At 46.1% G+C, this 16,778-nt stretch overlaps 2 protein-coding genes across 4 annotated transcripts in view; one reads left to right on the forward strand and one right to left on the reverse strand.

Moving 5' to 3' along the window:
• brf1b (BRF1 general transcription factor IIIB subunit b) overlaps nt 1-16,778 on the reverse strand; it is a 34,890-nt gene that overhangs the window by 5,596 nt on the left and 12,516 nt on the right. For all 3 annotated transcript variants that reach the window (XM_070987759.1, XM_070987760.1, XM_070987761.1), the window contains exons 3-15: nt 13,944-14,024; nt 13,185-13,358; nt 13,020-13,051; nt 12,537-12,609; nt 6,509-6,658; nt 5,271-5,364; nt 4,428-4,554; nt 4,302-4,341; nt 2,910-3,005; nt 2,206-2,511; nt 2,052-2,113; nt 389-470; nt 74-126 (exon numbers count right to left, since the gene is read on the reverse strand). In XM_070987759.1, the coding sequence (XP_070843860.1) occupies nt 74-126; nt 389-470; nt 2,052-2,113; nt 2,206-2,511; nt 2,910-3,005; nt 4,302-4,341; nt 4,428-4,554; nt 5,271-5,364; nt 6,509-6,658; nt 12,537-12,609; nt 13,020-13,051; nt 13,185-13,358; nt 13,944-14,024 (1,370 nt within the window). The remainder of the gene's footprint in view (nt 1-73; nt 127-388; nt 471-2,051; nt 2,114-2,205; nt 2,512-2,909; nt 3,006-4,301; nt 4,342-4,427; nt 4,555-5,270; nt 5,365-6,508; nt 6,659-12,536; nt 12,610-13,019; nt 13,052-13,184; nt 13,359-13,943; nt 14,025-16,778) is intronic.
• On the forward strand, nt 6,972-12,204 carry LOC139347909 (BTB/POZ domain-containing protein 6-B-like). Its single transcript, XM_070987762.1, has 5 exons — nt 6,972-7,081; nt 8,512-8,795; nt 9,417-9,507; nt 9,661-9,779; nt 10,198-12,204. Exons 2-5 carry the CDS (start codon nt 8,578-8,580, stop codon nt 11,228-11,230), a joined length of 1,461 nt encoding a protein of 486 aa, XP_070843863.1. The 5' UTR covers nt 6,972-7,081; nt 8,512-8,577; the 3' UTR covers nt 11,231-12,204.

Consider the following 16,778-nt stretch of genomic DNA (forward strand, 5'->3'; position numbering starts at 1 on the left):
TTGATCCTCAGTGAGCACAGGACAGCCCCTGGACTCCAGCCTGGGAGACCCCGCTCTCAACAGACACGCTTACCTTCTCTTTATACGTTCCCTGTTCTTTCTCCTTCCTTATCCGTTCTTCTTTCTCTGTAACAATAATCAATAAAAATCAGTAATCAGTGAATCAGGACACCTGTTTTATGCCATTGGTGAATGGATTTGATTAATAAAATTCATGAACAGTTCCTTTAAATCAATCAATAATATTCAGTAATATTGATGTCCGGCTGTGTTTTCTGTTTAAAAATATTCAAAACACAAGCTGAAAGATGATGGGTTGGACTTTATTCACTGTGATGATGATGATGATGTTGTGGATGTGTTGATGATGAAGAAGAATCTTTCTGACCTTTCTGCTCTTTCAAGTATTCTGCGTTCTGTTTCATCCACAGCTCTGTCTTCACCTGAACCTCCTTATCGTTCAGGATGTACTGCAGCACACAGAGGAGGACAAACTCAGAGTCAAGACAAAGACACGACGTCCTGGCCACACGTTTTCTCAATGAAACCAACCTTTATTTGTGAAGGCACAAAACGGCACTTCATGTCTACAGATACAAAAATGAATAACAGATAGAAATTAACCAAAGCTAGCAAGTCCAGCTGAGCACCTGAGGTGCTTCAGACTGCCTGTGGGTGGATGCTGCAGCGGCTGAATGACGCCTATCTGCCACAGCTTGGCATGGAGAGGGTGAGCGGAGTCATGCAGGGTAGCTTTCATCTTGTCCTTCATTCTCTTCTCCATCACTGACCACAGGCCTGGTCTTCCTCACAGCTTGTTGGGTCTGCTGGCCTCTCCTGCTCTGATGCCACCACCCCACTACACCTTGGTAAAGAACAGGTGGAAGATCTGCAGGAGCCTGCTGCACTCTGAAGGATCCGAGTCTCCTCAGGAACAACACTCTGCTCTGTCCCTTCCTCAAGACGTCCGTGTCATGACACCCGTCCAGTTTATTGCTGATTTGAACTGCGAGGTACCTGCAAAAGTCCTCTCTCTGGATGATAAAAGGGACAGGGGACCTCCTGGTCCTCTGCTAGTCCACCAACAGCTCGTTGCTCTTGCTGATGTTGAGCTTCAGGTGATTGCTGTTGCACCATGTGACGAAGGTTTCTATCAGTCCTCTGTACTCCTCGTCTTTGTTGATACATGCAATAATGGAGGATTCATCAGAAGACTTTTGGAGGTAGTGGGAACCAGAGTTGAAGAAGTTGTAGCTGTTTAGAGTGAAGAGGAAAGGTGCTGGAGCAGTTCCTTGAGGTTGGCTGGTGCTGCTTATCACAGCCTCAGAGGCACTGCCATCCACTTTGACGTACTTAGGCCAGCCAGGGAGGCACTCTGTGATCCAGGACGCTGGGCCAGAAGCTTTTCCCTTTCAAGACAGGGCTGGAATGCAGAAGGCAAAAGAACAGGACTCTCACAGGGCTTCCATACTTCTCCAGGGGTGAAAGGGGCCTTGTGAGTTAGGAGGATTATGCATCCTGCACTGAGGTGTGTGCGGTATGATGAGCTGGGTCCTCAGCTGCCACAGAACCAACCTCTCAAGGTCTGCAGACCCATGACAAGAGCCACAGGTCTGCAGTCATTAATAGCACTGGAACATCCTCTCGATGTCCAGGTGCTGGAAGACATGCTCTGACATGTATCCTGGGGTTCATGTTGTCAGGGTCCCATTCTGTCTTTAAATTTCATCTATATTCCCTCTCTCTCTCTCTCTCTCTCTCTCTATATATATATATATATCTGAGATGAGCTGAAGGAACCAGTGCCAGTAGCCCAGCAGCTTGTCACAGGTACAATCATTGTCTCCAGGTAATTTGTACACAGGAAAAGTCAAATACTCAGTTACACTACAACTAAAAAGGTGCAGTCATGCAAACAGGCTGACAACGTTTTGTATGCAGAGAAACAGATTCAGGTCCTGACTCACTTTTGACCAAATATGCAATTACTGCGTTCTGCCTTTGTGGGGCAGAGTGAATAAATACAGCCGTGAACTGATGAATGAACTGACCTTATCAATCTCCAGATCATCGATACCGTCCAGGTCCAGCTCTCCTCCCTCCGACTGCTCCTCTGTGAAAACACCAAAACCAACAGCGGCCTAGTAAACAGCACAGCGTCACTCTGAGTCGCTGATGATGTAACGCAGGCGTTTCTCTTCTTACTGTCTGGGTTCTCGACTGTCTCAGACTCGTCGATGGTCTGTTGGAGGCCCAAGCTGGCAGCGCTCGGCAGCTTCCCCAGGATGATGGCTAGAGGGGCGGCCTGACGCTGAGGCCCCGACCCTTCCTTCTTGCCCCCCTCCCCCTGTCCATTGTCATTGGTTGTCTTGCCCTGCCCCTCCTCCTCCTGAATCACCTGACAGAGGAAGTCCTGAGTCAGGTGTTGGGCGGCGACTCGCAGCTCGTCGTCCTCGACCTCCAGCTCCTCAGGGTCAGAGTTCGAGGACAAAACCTCTGTGTCCTCGGGGTCTGAAAGCCAAGAATTAAATAGTAATTAAATGTTTTTAATTTCTGTTTCCGTAGAGACTGAACATGAACTTCTCCCTCAGCTGCCACTGTCGCAGGAAATGGAAAATTTCCAGGTAACTTACATTTACATATGTCAGGTTTTTTGTCTGCCACTGTAGAAGCTTTATTGTAAACGGTGAATCACTGCTTCCTGACAGTAAAAATAAGGACGACGTCATGTCATCATGTCACCTTAATCAACGTAAGAACCGTTTCAAAAATAATATTCATCAATAAAAGAAAAATGGTGACAGGTGATCTGAAATGTTTCCCTGCCAACGTGTTTTGGGTGCAGATTTCATTCCCTGTGTGGAGATGTTCAGATCAGTCAGCTCAGCTGACTCAGGATCAGTACACACCGATCTCTTTGGCATAGGCGGCGTAGATCCCTCTCAGTTTGGGTCGGCTCTTTTCCAGCTCCGTCTCAATCTCGTCTTTGTAGCAGCTGATCTCTCCTGAAGGACCAAACAAAGGGATGAGTCCTTTAAATCCATCTCACTCATTTGTTTGGCTGTTTTTATTGCTGAACCATGAACAAGCACCTTCAGCCTCACTCTCAGTCAAAGAGAGGAAATCTGCCCCCGTTCTCCCTCTGTGGAACGGGCAGGACCCCGCCTCACTTAACAAATACAGACTTATTTCCAACTTAACTGTTTTGTCCAAAGACCTTGAAGGACTGCTAAACCACCAACTGAGGCAGTTCCTGAGTACCAATAACATTCTTTCATTGAACCGATCTGGCTTCAAGACAACACAGGACGCCCTAAATGTTAACGACATAACTGAGTGACTGCATCACAGAAAACCGCGCTGCTCTCTTCAGTACATTTGACCTTTTCATCATGAAGCAATGACTGCTCAGTATTGGTCAGTCTGAGCAGGTGACCATCCTCGCTCAGTCACTGCAGTATTTACAGTCTGACGCACGGCTGTCTGATGTGAAACTTGTGTTGAATGCTGCGGAAACTAAACTGCTGTTGTTTTCTGAAGCCAGGACGGCTTCAGCTTCTCTTCCTAACACTGTGACCTCACAGGACAATCAGACAGAATACGTGCTGCAGTGCAAGTATCTCTGTATTTTCACTGATGATCGCTCAGCTTGTAACCGTCACACTGAAAACAGCCGTACGTAGTTCCTTTGACTCTGGTGGTCTGTTACCTGCAGGCCTCTACCTGCTGCTTATATCAGCTGAACAACGTGTACCACGGGCACACCTGTGAGGTGTATCGCAGTTCTAAGGCCTTCATTCGCCTTGTCACTGGTACATATCTATTTGTAAAAGCATCCTCGAGCTGTTCCCCCTAATCTCAGTGAAACTAGTAACTCCTGTTTGAGCTCTGATGTCAGCCTCTTGCTGTCTGTAGGTTTGCGCTGAAATGGACAAACAGGCCTTTGTGGTCACTGTCTGCAGCCTGGAAGTACTCAGACAGATCTGCCTCGAGAGGCTGAGCCCAACGAGGGCATCGAAAAATGCAGTGAAGGGTTTGGAGGCGAATTGGATGGAACTTGTAACGACTCCTTCAGCACATCGTCTTCCTCCTGTCTGCCTTGACGGGGATCTGACTGCAAGTTACTGCTGAATGTTCTTCTGTGTCTCTTCATGTTGTTTGGACGCTGTGACGCTGCCGTCGTGGACAGGGCTTCCCACGTTTAATAAAGGTCTAATAATGGTGATAACAATAATAATAATAAGGGGTCCTGAATGACACCTTTAGAGCCCTCTGGAGGGAACGCCAGGTTAGGAACTGACCTTCGACGTCATCCAGTTTCCTGGCCAGCTCCTGTTCCAGCTGCACAAGAAGAGGACAGTGAGGTCAATGATCACTGGTTAACTGTTGTCATCTGTTGGCAGCCAATCAGAGACAGAGCGAACTACCTGCTGCATCTTGGCTTTGTGCTGTGCGGCGATGAAGGACGGTGGATCACATTCCTGCTCCAGATCGACTCTCATGAACTCATCGATGGTCAACTGACTGGTGGGCGTGTCCTCAAACTCTGTTAACCTGAAGGGAGGGAGAGAGGACGCCGTAATCACTGACACCACCCGCTGAACACGAACCATCCCTAAAACAATCTACTGTGTTTAATGTCATCTCCTGTCATCTACTGTCATCTACTGTCATCTCCTGTCATCTACTGTCATCTACTGTCATCTCCTGTCATCTACTGTCATCTCCTGTCATCTCCTGTCATCTACTGTCATCTCCTGTCATCTCCTGTCATCTACTGTCATCTACTGTCATCTACTGTCATCTCCTGTCATCTCCTGTCATCTACTGTCATCTCCTGTCATCTACTGTCATCTACTGTCATCTACTGTCATCTCCTGTCATCTACTGTCATCTCCTGTCATCTCCTGTCATCTACTGCCATCTCCTGTCATCTACTGTCATCTCCTGTCATCTCCTGTCATCTACTGTCATCTCCTGTCATCTCCTGTCATCTCCTGTCATCTACTGTCATCTCCTGTCATCTACTGTCATCTCCTGTCATCTACTGTCATCTACTGTCATCTCCTGTCATCTACTGTCATCTACTCTCATCTACTGTCATCTCCTGTCATCTCCTGTCATCTACTGTCATCTCCTGTCATCTACTGTCATCTACTCTCATCTACTGTCATCTCCTGTCATCTACTGTCATCTCCTGTCATCTACTGTCATCTACTCTCATCTACTGTCATCTCCTGTCATCTACTGTCACGGTCTGGAGCTCTCACCTCTTTCTCAGAGTCGTCTGACAGACCTTCACCACGCCGATCACATCCTTGACTGTACGACGAAACTTATGCATCCGAGCTGCGACCAGAAGAGCTGAGGAGACCAGGAGGAGGAGAGAGGGAGAGAGAGGGAGAGAGAGGGAGAGAGAGGAGGAGAGGGAGAGAGAGGAGGAGACCAGGAGGAGGAGAGAGGGAGAGAGAGGGAGAGAGAGGAGGAGAGGGAGAGAGAGGAGGAGAGGGAGAGAGAGAGGAGACCAGGAGGAGGAGAGAGGGAGAGAGAGGGAGAGAGAGGAGAGGGAGAGGAGGAGAGGGAGAGAGAGAGGAGACCAGGAGGAGGAGAGAGGGAGAGAGAGAGGAGAGAGGGAGAGGGAGGAGGAGAGAGAGGAGGAGAGAGAGGAGAGGAGAGAGAGAGAGGAGAAGGAGAGAGGGGAGAGAGGGAAAGAGAGAGGGAGAGAGAGAGAGAGAGAGAGGAGACCAGGAGGAGGAGAGAGGGAGAGAGAGAGGAGAGAGGGAGAGGGAGGAGGAGAGAGAGGAGGAGAGAGAGGAGAGGAGAGAGAGAGAGGAGAAGGAGAGAGGGGGAGAGAGGGAAAGAGAGAGGGAGAGAGAGAGAGAGAGAGAGAGGAGACCAGGAGGAGGAGAGAGGGAGAGAGAGGGAGAGAGAGGAGACCAGGAGGAGGAGAGAGGGAGAGAGAGGGAGAGAGAAGGGGAGAGAGGGAGAGAGAGAGGAGAAGGAGAGAAAGGAGGAGAGAGGGAGAGAGGGAGAGAGAGGGGGAGAGAGGGAGAGAGAGGAGGAGAGGGAGAGAGAGGAGGAGAGAGGGAGAGAGAGAGGGAGAGAGAGGGAGAGAGAAGGGGAGAGAGAAGGGGAGAGAGGGAGAGAGAGAGGAGAAGGAGAGAAAGGAGGAGAGAGGGAGAGAGGAGAGACAGGAGGAGAGAGAGAGGAGGAGAGAGGGAGAGAGAGACGAGAGACAGGAGGAGAGAGAGAGAGAGAGAGAGGGAGAGAGAGAGAGAGAGGGAGGAGGAGAGAGAGGGAGAGAGAGAGGAGGAGAGAGAGAGGAGAGCAGGAGGAGGAGAGAGGGAGAGAGAGAGGAGGGAGACAGAGATAGAAGATGAGGACAGAGAGAGGAGGAGGAGGAAGAGGGGAGACACAGAGGGGAAGGAAGAGAAGGAGAAGAAGGAGAACAGAATGCTAAATACACAGTTGTTGATGTCAGTTGTCTCCATGGTAACAGTGGTCATACCTGCTCCACAGAGACCAGAGGGTCGGCGTCCTGTGTGCATCCAGTCCCTCTTCATCCTCTGAACCAGACGAAGAGCCGTCATGGATACCTCATGAGTCTTCACACCGAACTCCAACATGTGAGCAAAGCGAGGGATGTACAGGCAAGGATCTGAGGAGGAGCAGAGGAGGAGAGAGGGAGTGAGGAGGAGGAGGAAAGGTGGAGATGAGAGGTTGATCATAGTTCAATGTGATGCATAGTAAACGTTAAACTCTGTGTGTGTGTGTGTGTGTGTGTGTGTGTGTGTGTGTGTGTGTGTGTGTGTGTGTGTGTGTGTGTGTGTAACGTGTATAAATAAACGTGTATAAAGTAAATTATTGTTTTATCTGCTGAATTCATGTTCACATTATGACCTGTGTTTCTGTGTTCGGAGATAAAATATTTTCCCGCGCTCTGTCGCCATCTTGCGGAGCTCGGTGAAGGCGGAAGTAGCAGCAGTCAGATATAAAATGGCGTCCGGAGGCGCAAACAGGAGGTAATGTTGGGCTGTGATTCACGCTGAAGGCAAAATAACCACCGCCGAGAGTCCGACAGGTAACCACACACACACACACACACACACACACACACACACACACACACACACACACACACACACACACACACACACACACACACAGAGTCGCTGTCACGGCTCCGGTTGATGGTCGGTGTCGGTGAGGTTTAACGGCAACCAACAGCAACATGATAATCGTTCGCGTTAACGGACTGAGCGGCGTCTGTCAGAGTGAACTGTGCGTATGATTACTGATCTTTGATTACTGATGATGAAACGTGCCTCTGTAATGATGATTGTGATGATGATGACGATGACGACAATGAATTCCGCTATTGATAAGATCCACGGTAACCGTGAGGTGACGTGATGTGAGCTGCGGGGTGAGCAGCAGGAGAGACGAGGAGGAGGACTGATATTAACGTATTTAGTGTCTCTATAATGAAATTAAAGCAGCAGGTACAACAGGTACAACCTTTGTGACACCTGAACACCTGCTGATTAGGACCATGAGATTGATTCGTTGATTGACAGAAAATTATTATTTGATCACCAATGATTGTTTCAGTCATTTTCCAAGTGAAATATTCTGTTTACAGCCTCTGTGGTGATTTTATTCAAACTAACCTGAATCTCTCTGAGGATGTCACCGAAGACCAAAAGATTAATGGGGAAAATAATCTGCAGATGAATGAATAATTGATTACATTTAGAAAGCGGTCTCCGTATCTTTGGCCTCGGACACAGCAGGTTTAGCTAAATTCCCCTGTCTGTCTCACTTCAGTAAGAGACAACTGTCAAAAAGCATCTTGTCCCTGTTCATTAACACCATCAGCGACGCTCCAGACTTCTAGTGCTTTTATTTTGAAACTTCCGGTGAGTGTTTCCAGGCTGAGCTGCAGAGAGGAACAGAAACACACCGACACATGATGTTTACACCAACTTCAGGATTGAACTGAGATGGTTTGATGTGTATGAACCAAGCAGAGCCAACAAAAACTGAGACAGTGAAGCTTCACACAAACGGCTGCCGTAAAACCAGTGTGAAACCAGTATAACCAGTACATGTAAAGCTACCTGGAAAGTTAAGTTTGGAGCTGCAATGATTAGTTCATTTTGATAACTGATTAATCATTATTTTTCCAAACAGTTTCCAGCTTCTCAAATGCAATGTATTTATTATTTTTATGCGCTTTAACTGTGTGAAAAATGGCTGTTTCAGGGTTTTGGACATTTGAAAACAGTAGTTTTTGCAGTGTAACTGTGTGCAGCCATTTTCACTATCTTCAGACATTTAAATACAGATTATTGGGTAATGGAAATAATGTTTAGGTGCAGCTCTGCTTCAGTTCTATACAGAAAAAGGCAACCAGCAGCGCAGAACTACATACAGTGTCTGTGCAGTGTGCTGGATTTTATTCTGTAATAATCTGGATTAGAGTCAGATTAATCTCTGACTCTCTGACAGGAAGCAGTCATGCTGTGAGCTTGTGACCTCGCTGGCTCTGTGACCAGGAGGAGGAAGGAGGAGAAGATGGCGGCTGAACTCTTCTCCACCAGCCTCCCTCAAAGTAACGAGGTGGAGGTGAAGAAGAGTTTCATCCAACTGAGTGAACCGGAGCCGCCGGCCAGAAACCACAACGACGACGACGACGACGACAACGACGGCGGAGGAACCGTTCAACTGAACACCAGCAATGACAGAGAAGAGAGAGACAGCTGGCAGGAAACCCAGCCCACCCTCAGAGAGAGGTCAGCACAGTACTCTTCTCTCATTGGACAGCAGGAATAAACACTCTGTAGAGGGAAATGGTTCAGCTGATGGAGGAAAATATAAGATTTATGATGTGAAATAATGATAACTTATGAAGAAAATGTTAAACACTATGTCGGAGGAATATCTTTATGAAGTAAAGTAGAAGTATTCATGGGAGAAAATATTGTTCCACAAAGTAAATTTGTTAGCAGGAAAGTTTGACTCTGGAGGGAAATGTACTTTGTTTCTTTGTTGTTTTCAGGAAGGCCAGTAAAACTTCATTATATAGGTTTATAATTTCTTAAAAATTTTTCCAGGGAAAGTTTCCTGAAAACTCACACAATGTTCAGCTGATACATTAATTCATTCATTTCAATGAATTACTTGTGAAACCCAGAGAATCTCATATCCAGTCACAGCAGATCAGATGATCACATGAAATCTGTCTGCAGACAAACTTTAAATTCCACTTATTAAGAACAGTTTAAAGTTTCCCATAATAACTGAAGAATAAGTGAATTATTTGGGTTTCAATGAAGCAGCTCTTTTTTTTGAAAGGTATTCCTCTGGACATAGTATTAATAAGTATTTTGTGTTTATTTGTTGTCTTCCTGCAGAAATGCTCTGATGTTCAACAACGAGCAGATGGCTGATGTTCACTTCATTGTTGGCCCTCCAGGAGAAACTCGGAGAGTTCCTGCTCATAAGGTACAAAGGTCTGGGTCCACCCTGAACCTGGACTCATCTGTTCTGACCTGGACGGTGTCATGTGACTGTGTTTTGGGCCTCTAACTTTATCCCCTTCCTTTTTTGTCCCATCTGGTTCAGACTTCTGATTGGTTTCCTGTTTCTGTGTTGCAGTATGTCCTGGCAGTGGGCAGCTCGGTGTTTGGAGCCATGTTTTACGGAGATCTGGCTGAGGGAGAATCTGAGATCCACATCCCTGATGTGGAGCCAGCTGCTTTCCTTATTCTGTTAAAGTGAGTCCAGTCTCTCCCACCTGAGCTACAGGTTGCCCCTCTGGTATACCTTAGGGGTATCAAGAAGTGTTTGAGCAGGGGCCAGGGTTCTAGGTTGGAGTCTCGGCCCATTAAAGAGTTAAAGAGTGTGTTAAGAAAGTGTCCGACAGAGGGTTCCATGGGTCCTTGATAGGATCTCTGGGGCTGAATAGATCAAAAAATGAGAAAAGGCTGAACTATAATGCAACAGATAGTGTATAGCTGCAAGGAAGTTCCCAAATTTCCTCATAGTAATTTGAATTTCTTGGGTCTGTGCAAATCAGTCCAGCACTAGTATTCAGAGCAGCAGACTATCTTGTGTATGTGTCATGTATGTTGATCTGTATGTTGTCTCTCAGGTCCATGATGTGTCCTAAAGCTGCTGTGTGCTCTGTCTCAGGTACATGTACAGTGATGAGATTGAGTTGGAGGCTGACACTGTACTCGCCACGCTCTATGCTGCTAAGAAGTACATTGTTCCTGCTCTGGCAAAGGCCTGCGTCACATTCCTGGAGACGAGTCTGGAGGCAAAGAATGCCTGTGTCCTGCTGTCTCAGAGCCGGCTATTTGAGGAGCCAGAGCTAACACAGCGTTGCTGGGAAGTGATTGACGCTCAGGCCGAACTCGCTTTACAGTCTGAAGGCTTCTGTGAAATTGACCAGCCCACGCTGGAGATCATCCTGCAAAGAGAATCGCTCAACATCCGTGAAGCCCTTATCTTCCAGGCGGTGCTAAATTGGGCGATGGCTGAGTGTCGACGTCAGGGCCTGTCGGTGACCCCCAGGAACCAGCGGATGGTGTTGGGTAAGGCTCTGTACCTGGTCCGGATCCCTTCCATGTCACTGCCGGAGTTTGCAGATGGGGCGGCGCAGTCCGACATCCTGACGCTGAAAGAGACTCATGATGTTTTCCTATGGTTTACTGCCTCCAACAAACCCAGACTTGAGTTCCCTCTGGTGAAGCGGGCCGGCCTGGCGCCGCAGAGATGTCACCGCTTCCAGTCCTCAGCCTACCGTAGCAACCAGTGGCGCTACAGGGGGCGCTGTGACAGCATCCAGTTCGCAGTGGACCGGCGGATCTTCATGGCTGGACTTTGTCTCTATGGGTCGAGTGGCGGTAAGGCAGAGTACAGCGTGAAGATTGAACTGAAGAGGCAGGGAACCATTCTGGCCCAGAACCTCACCAAATTCCTGTCAGATGGATCAAGCAGCACCTTTCCTGTGTGGTTTGAACACCCGGTCCAGGTGGAACAGGACACTTTCTACACTGTCAGTGCTGTCCTGGATGGAAACGAGCTGAGTTACTTTGGCCAGGAGGGGATGACTGAGGTGCAGTGTGGGAAAGTGACCTTCCAGTTCCAGTGTTCATCAGACAGTACCAATGGGACTGGTGTGCAGGGGGGGCAGATCCCTGAACTGGTCTTCTACTGCTGAACCAGAGCCTGATAGACTCAAGGACTATAATCAGTAGGGGTGGGCAAAAATATCGATATGGCAATATATCGCGATACTTTGTCTTCCAATTCAATATCGATATTCAAAATTTGAATATCGATATTTTTTCAATTAATAAATCATATTTCAGATGGGTTGTAAGTCCAGTACGACTTCCGCGGGGTGTCGCTGTACCACTACCTCACTGCAAGGCACTCTTCTTCTTCTCTTTTTTTCCCCTGGCGGTTGCAGTGAGGAAGTGGAGCCGGAAAAAAACAAGCAAGCATGGCTAGTAACGTTAAACTAGAGACGCCCTCGAACTTTAAGGCAGATGTTTGGAGGTACTTTGGATTCCAAAGGAAAGGAGAAACAGACAGTGAGCTGGACAAAGTGTACCCTCTTTGCAAACACTGTTTCGCTCCCATTAGATATTTGGGTAACACAACAAACTTGCGAACTCATTTAGCACGACACCACCCCGACATATTAGCTCAGTTCATGTTGTTCATGCAATGCTATATTGTAACTTGCACTTGTATAGTTACAATAAAATGGCATGGATAATTTGAATTACATTGTTTTGACTCAGTTTGTCCCATGAATTAATACTATCATCTGATGTACATACAACTCAGATTTTAAGATGCATAATGCCTTTTACATTTTTCAGTGAACTCTATAGAATATCGCAATATATCGCAAAATTTGGATATCGCAATATCATATTGTATCGTGACTCAAGTATCGTGATGCGTATCGTATCGTGAGGTCCTTGGCAATACCCACCCCTAATAATCAGTCAGAAAACATGTCAGAATTAAGACAGAGTGAGCAATGAGCTCCAAAGACAGGAACTCTGATTCTGACTGCTGCATTGAACGAGAAGCTGATTGGCTGTAGTAGAACTGCAAGCAGATTGGTTTGTTTGTGCTGCTTAAAGGCTAATGGTTGAACATTAAAGTTGAAGTGACTAAAACTATAAATGCATCGCTGCTTTTTTTCTGATGAAGTTATTATTGACAGGAGTTTGTGAAGGACATGTTTGATGTTGTAGTTTCCTAGAGCTGCCACTAGATGTCAGCAAAGAGCAGGATTTTACTACTCTAGCCTGTCAAACTGTACCGACCTTGTAAACGACAGTAAATGCACTTTGAAAAGCCTTACCTTCCTAACTCTTAACTACCTGCTTGGTTTCTTGTGAATACCTTGCATGTTTTTGTTTAGACTTACAGTCGAAATACTTTGAGGTCTGACGGTTAAAATAAAGTTCAGTTTTACATTAAGTAAACTGAGTTAAAGTTCTCACCGATGGCAGGTGCGTTGATGCAGAGCTCACGAGCCAGCAGCAGGAAGGTTTTTCCCAGGATGTAAACATTCACCTGAACATGTGAGAGTAAAAATTAGAACTGCGCTGAGTCTACTGATGCTTAGTCCACACGAACACGGGTATGTCCACAAGCTTTCATATGCCTCCACCATACTAAGATTTGTAATTTAGTTGCATGTAGCCTGCTGATAATTCTTGTCAGGCTTCAGATTGGCCAGCATGGCTTTAGGGTTGGGGTTATATTGCAGCCTTTTGGTTTCATGCTCCCATTGTATTGCTACATTTTCATGTGGATGGAGATCTTTTTAAAATGGCGCTTGTGTGAAGAAGATATTTTAGAGAATGGAGGAAAAATCCTAATTTCAAAAAACCCCTGTGCATGTTAGACTGCGTCAGAGTCTATTCAGCCTACTGAGACTTTACAAAGGGAGAAGGTCTCTGCAGGTCTGTGGTCATTTGTACCTGCAGCAGGTCACTCAGGTCCAGCAACATGTCTGAAACATAGTTCAGGAAAACAAGTAGAACTTCCCTGAGGTCAGAGGTTACAGTGGGGTGCAGACTGACAACATGATCAAGATAAAATGAGAGACACACTGTCAGAGTGTGTATCGCTGGTTGCAAGGATACGGGGCGTCCCCTCGGTGCGACACACCAGGTAGAGGCATGCGGCGATGACGTGCTCTGTCTTGCGTCCTCGTGTAAGGTGCTTACTGACAACCATCTTGAAGAAATTGAAGGCTGTATCCAAACAATGCTGGTTCAGCTGCAGCTGACTGCCCAGCTGCTGAATCTGACGCTTACCTGGAGACACACACAGCTCATTAGTTCAGTTTGTTTTAACACATGACAGCACTGAAGAGGTACATGTGTAAAAAAGACTGGATAAGAGACATCACATCCTGAACCAAATTCTCTGCACACATGTCCACTGTGGGCTTCCATAGATCTGACTTGGAGTTTTCACAGATCAGAGTCTCACAGAGGAACTTACCAAGCTGTAACTTAACACCTATTCTTTGTTTCTGCTTTGCCAATGAGTTCCTGGAACTAAATGTGAGCTCTGATCAGGAGGATCCATGCGTTGACCTCGAACCTCAATGAAGTCAGTTTGTTTGTTAAACATGGGTCTGATGTTGAACCATCTGATCATCAAACAGCAGAAGGTGCTGCATTGCCATTACTGACAGGAACATCCTCTCTCAGGGTACTGATTCTGACATCAGTGTGAACCTGTCTGTGCTGTTCATGGGATTATGGTTATGAAGGTACCATGAGGTCAGCAGTTTACATGGAGATGGAGTGAATGAGTTTAGAACATAAAGAAACCGTTGTCAATGTGAATCACATTGGTGCACGCCTACTGATGATGATGATAAAGGCACTCACCACCCTGCAGGGTCTGGGCTCTGGACTCTTTCCCAACACTGGTGTGAAAACCAGAGCCAAGAAGAGGAGCCTTAACTGGACCTACACACAGAAAGACAGAGAGAGGTTTGATATTAAAGAGGACCTCCAGAAGAAACACTGTTACCACAGAAACAATACAACAACACCATAGTCCCTCCATCGTCTGAGACCCCATTTACACTTAGGGAAAACGCATATGTTTTCATGCGGTTTGGCCTCTCGTTTACACGCAAACTGATTTTTTTTTCACGGAAAACAATCATTTTTAAAAACTCTGGCCAAAGTGGAGATTTCTGAAAATGCCCGTTATTTGTTGACGTGTAAACTGTGTTAAACGGCGTTTTAGGTTCCGAAACATCACAACATGTGACTGAATACTTAATGTCATGTGAGTGACCTGTGTTTACACTCGCGCCCATAGGTTTGGCATAGTTATGACGGCCTATTTATCTGGGTTCATGTAACGATGCACAATGTTATTTCTGAAAATGGAGGGGCCAAAATATCCGTTTTCCAAAATACCCTGCTACGTGTTAACTTAGGCTGAGATCATGAATCCGTCTTGGCTGAGACACATTCAGGATAAGTCTCAGCTCAGGTTGCAATGAGAGAGCTCAAGGTAAAAGTCTGTGCTGAAGTTTATTCACCAGGTGAATCAAAACTTCAATCAACATCAGGAATCTTATCAGATCACCAAATTCAGTGGGACAACAGCTGGCTGTAACAGAGAAGCTGATGGTGAAAAAAGGTAAAAATGCTGGTCTGTGGTTTTATTCAGAGAAGAAAAACACATCGTAGTGTTTTTTATTTGTGAACTTGTGAGGCGTCCTGGTGTCCAGTTTTTCCAGGTGCTGATCATGAACCAAAACATCCCTGATTTGAGTCTGTCTGGAGACTTTTGTGACACATCATTTCTCATCAGTCCTAATTTCTCCAGCGTCAACTTTGAAATAAAGGCAAAGAACACAATGTCAACGTTTGACAGATGACAACAGTGTCATTTCCTGTTAGCACATAATAGACAGACAGACGGACAGACGGACGGACGGACAGGAGGAGGCCAGTCAGACAGTCAGTCTGCTTAAAGTCTTCTTGCTCCCTCTTGTGGCCTGGATGAACTGTGCTTGAACAGCCCGCAGCAGTCTGTGACAGTTATTTGTATTCAGTGTGTTTCCTTCTTCTTCTACTGTGCAGCCTGGACCTGCTGACGACCTCAAGCTGTAATCAGCCTCAATCAGCCTCAGCTTTGACTGACTCCCCTGTTCTCCTGACAACCAGATAATCAGCTCACCTGGCCGCAGAGGGGAAGCTTTTCTTCCACAGAGGAGACACACTGTCTTCAGTTTCAACATGAAAACTGCCGCTTTCATCATTGTGTAAGTACCAATCTCACCTGGACAGGTAACAGAACGTCTCATCTGAACAGGTAAAAACTGAACCTCACTGCTTTTTTTTTTTACAGACTCATTTTTATCTGCTGCGAGTTCACAGAAAAAACAACTGAAGTTCAATTGGAAGGTAAACTGGTTTTACTGGTCTTTACTGGCAGGTCATAGCAGGTGGATTTACAGGACTTTACTGGTGGGTTTACAGGGTCTTTACTGGTGGTTTGTTACTATTGGATTATAGGGTCTGTTTTTCAGCATTACAAGTTTTGATTGGAAGGTTTTTTTTATTTTAAGAAATCCACTTCCAAAGCTTATTTTTCCTTAATGGTTAACAACTACAGAAACTATACCTGTAATTGTGTTTCTTGGTGACTTTCAACCTACTCAATGATCATTGACTTGTGGTTTATTAAAAGGATCAGTCCATTTGTTCTTTTTTTTCAGTTTAATGTAGGAACTGTTTTCTTTCTACCAAAGTACAGCCACCAACTGTCTAAATGTGCAGGAGGAAGCGAGCACCTCGTCATGAAGAAGCTCATGACAGTGGGATGTAAACAAATGATGTCCTCCTTGGCTGAGCTGTAAGGTTAGCTAGCTTTGTTGCTAGCTATAAACTAATTACCACATGCTTCTAAATGTCAGACTTGGGTTAGGGGAAATGGATGCATGCCTCCTTCTGTGCAGTGATGTGGCTGGTGGGTGTAGTTCAGCAGAAAAAAAAAGTTCCTACATGAAGCTGCTCACAACACGGTCTGTAGATTGTCTTGAGTAGATGGGGTATGATTTCTGCAGAAAGACATTGCTGTTGAGTTTTTCAATTGTATTTTTTGGCACTTTGTGCAACACAAGATGAGTGCCATGTAGTTCATTATATTTGCGAGGGGCAGACATTTCTACAGCCACAATCTCCAGAACTCACAAATCACACAAAAGCAATCTAGAAGGATAAAAAGCACTACAGGTAAGAAGAAAAAAATATTTTTGATTTGGGGTGAGCTGTCCCTTAAGTCTGATTACTTGTAACAGACATATGTCAGATTTTCTGTTTTGCCAGGTTTTGCGGAGACTGTTGTTCAGTCGGAGTGTCGGGATCGTTACTTGTGGGTCCACGTGGCCTCAGGAAAAACTCGTTTTGAGGCTGTAGGTCAGTTCTTCATATTCACAAAAATACAAACTGAAGCTTCTGTGGTCCTTGTTACCAAAGCCTGAAGAACACGTGTGAAAATGTCTACCTCTCCTGTAATGTTTGTGTCTTGAACTGACAGCGGTGCACACTCTGTCCTGACATAGATGGAAATGGCGTCCACACCATCAGTGAGCAGCTCGCCTCGCGCTGCGGTTACACCATCAGCACCTTCAAGATGGATGGCTTCACCACCTTCAGAGCTTCATACTATTCCTGTTTCACCCACAACCAGGTAAGTCC

This window comes from Chaetodon trifascialis, chromosome 19 (genome assembly GCF_039877785.1).
Source record: "Chaetodon trifascialis isolate fChaTrf1 chromosome 19, fChaTrf1.hap1, whole genome shotgun sequence".
Classification (NCBI taxonomy): domain Eukaryota; kingdom Metazoa; phylum Chordata; class Actinopteri; order Chaetodontiformes; family Chaetodontidae; genus Chaetodon; species Chaetodon trifascialis.

Bases quoted from the DNA above. Each gene is read 5' to 3' on its own strand.
- LOC139347909 (XM_070987762.1), top strand. From the start codon at position 8,578: ATGGCGGCTGAACTCTTCTCCACCAGCCTCCCTCAAAGTAACGAGGTG. The intron at 9,508-9,660 runs GTACAAAGGTCT...TCTGTGTTGCAG, and splicing joins GGAGAGTTCCTGCTCATAAG to TATGTCCTGGCAGTGGGCAG. The intron at 9,780-10,197 runs GTGAGTCCAGTC...GCTCTGTCTCAG, and splicing joins GCTTTCCTTATTCTGTTAAA to GTACATGTACAGTGATGAGA.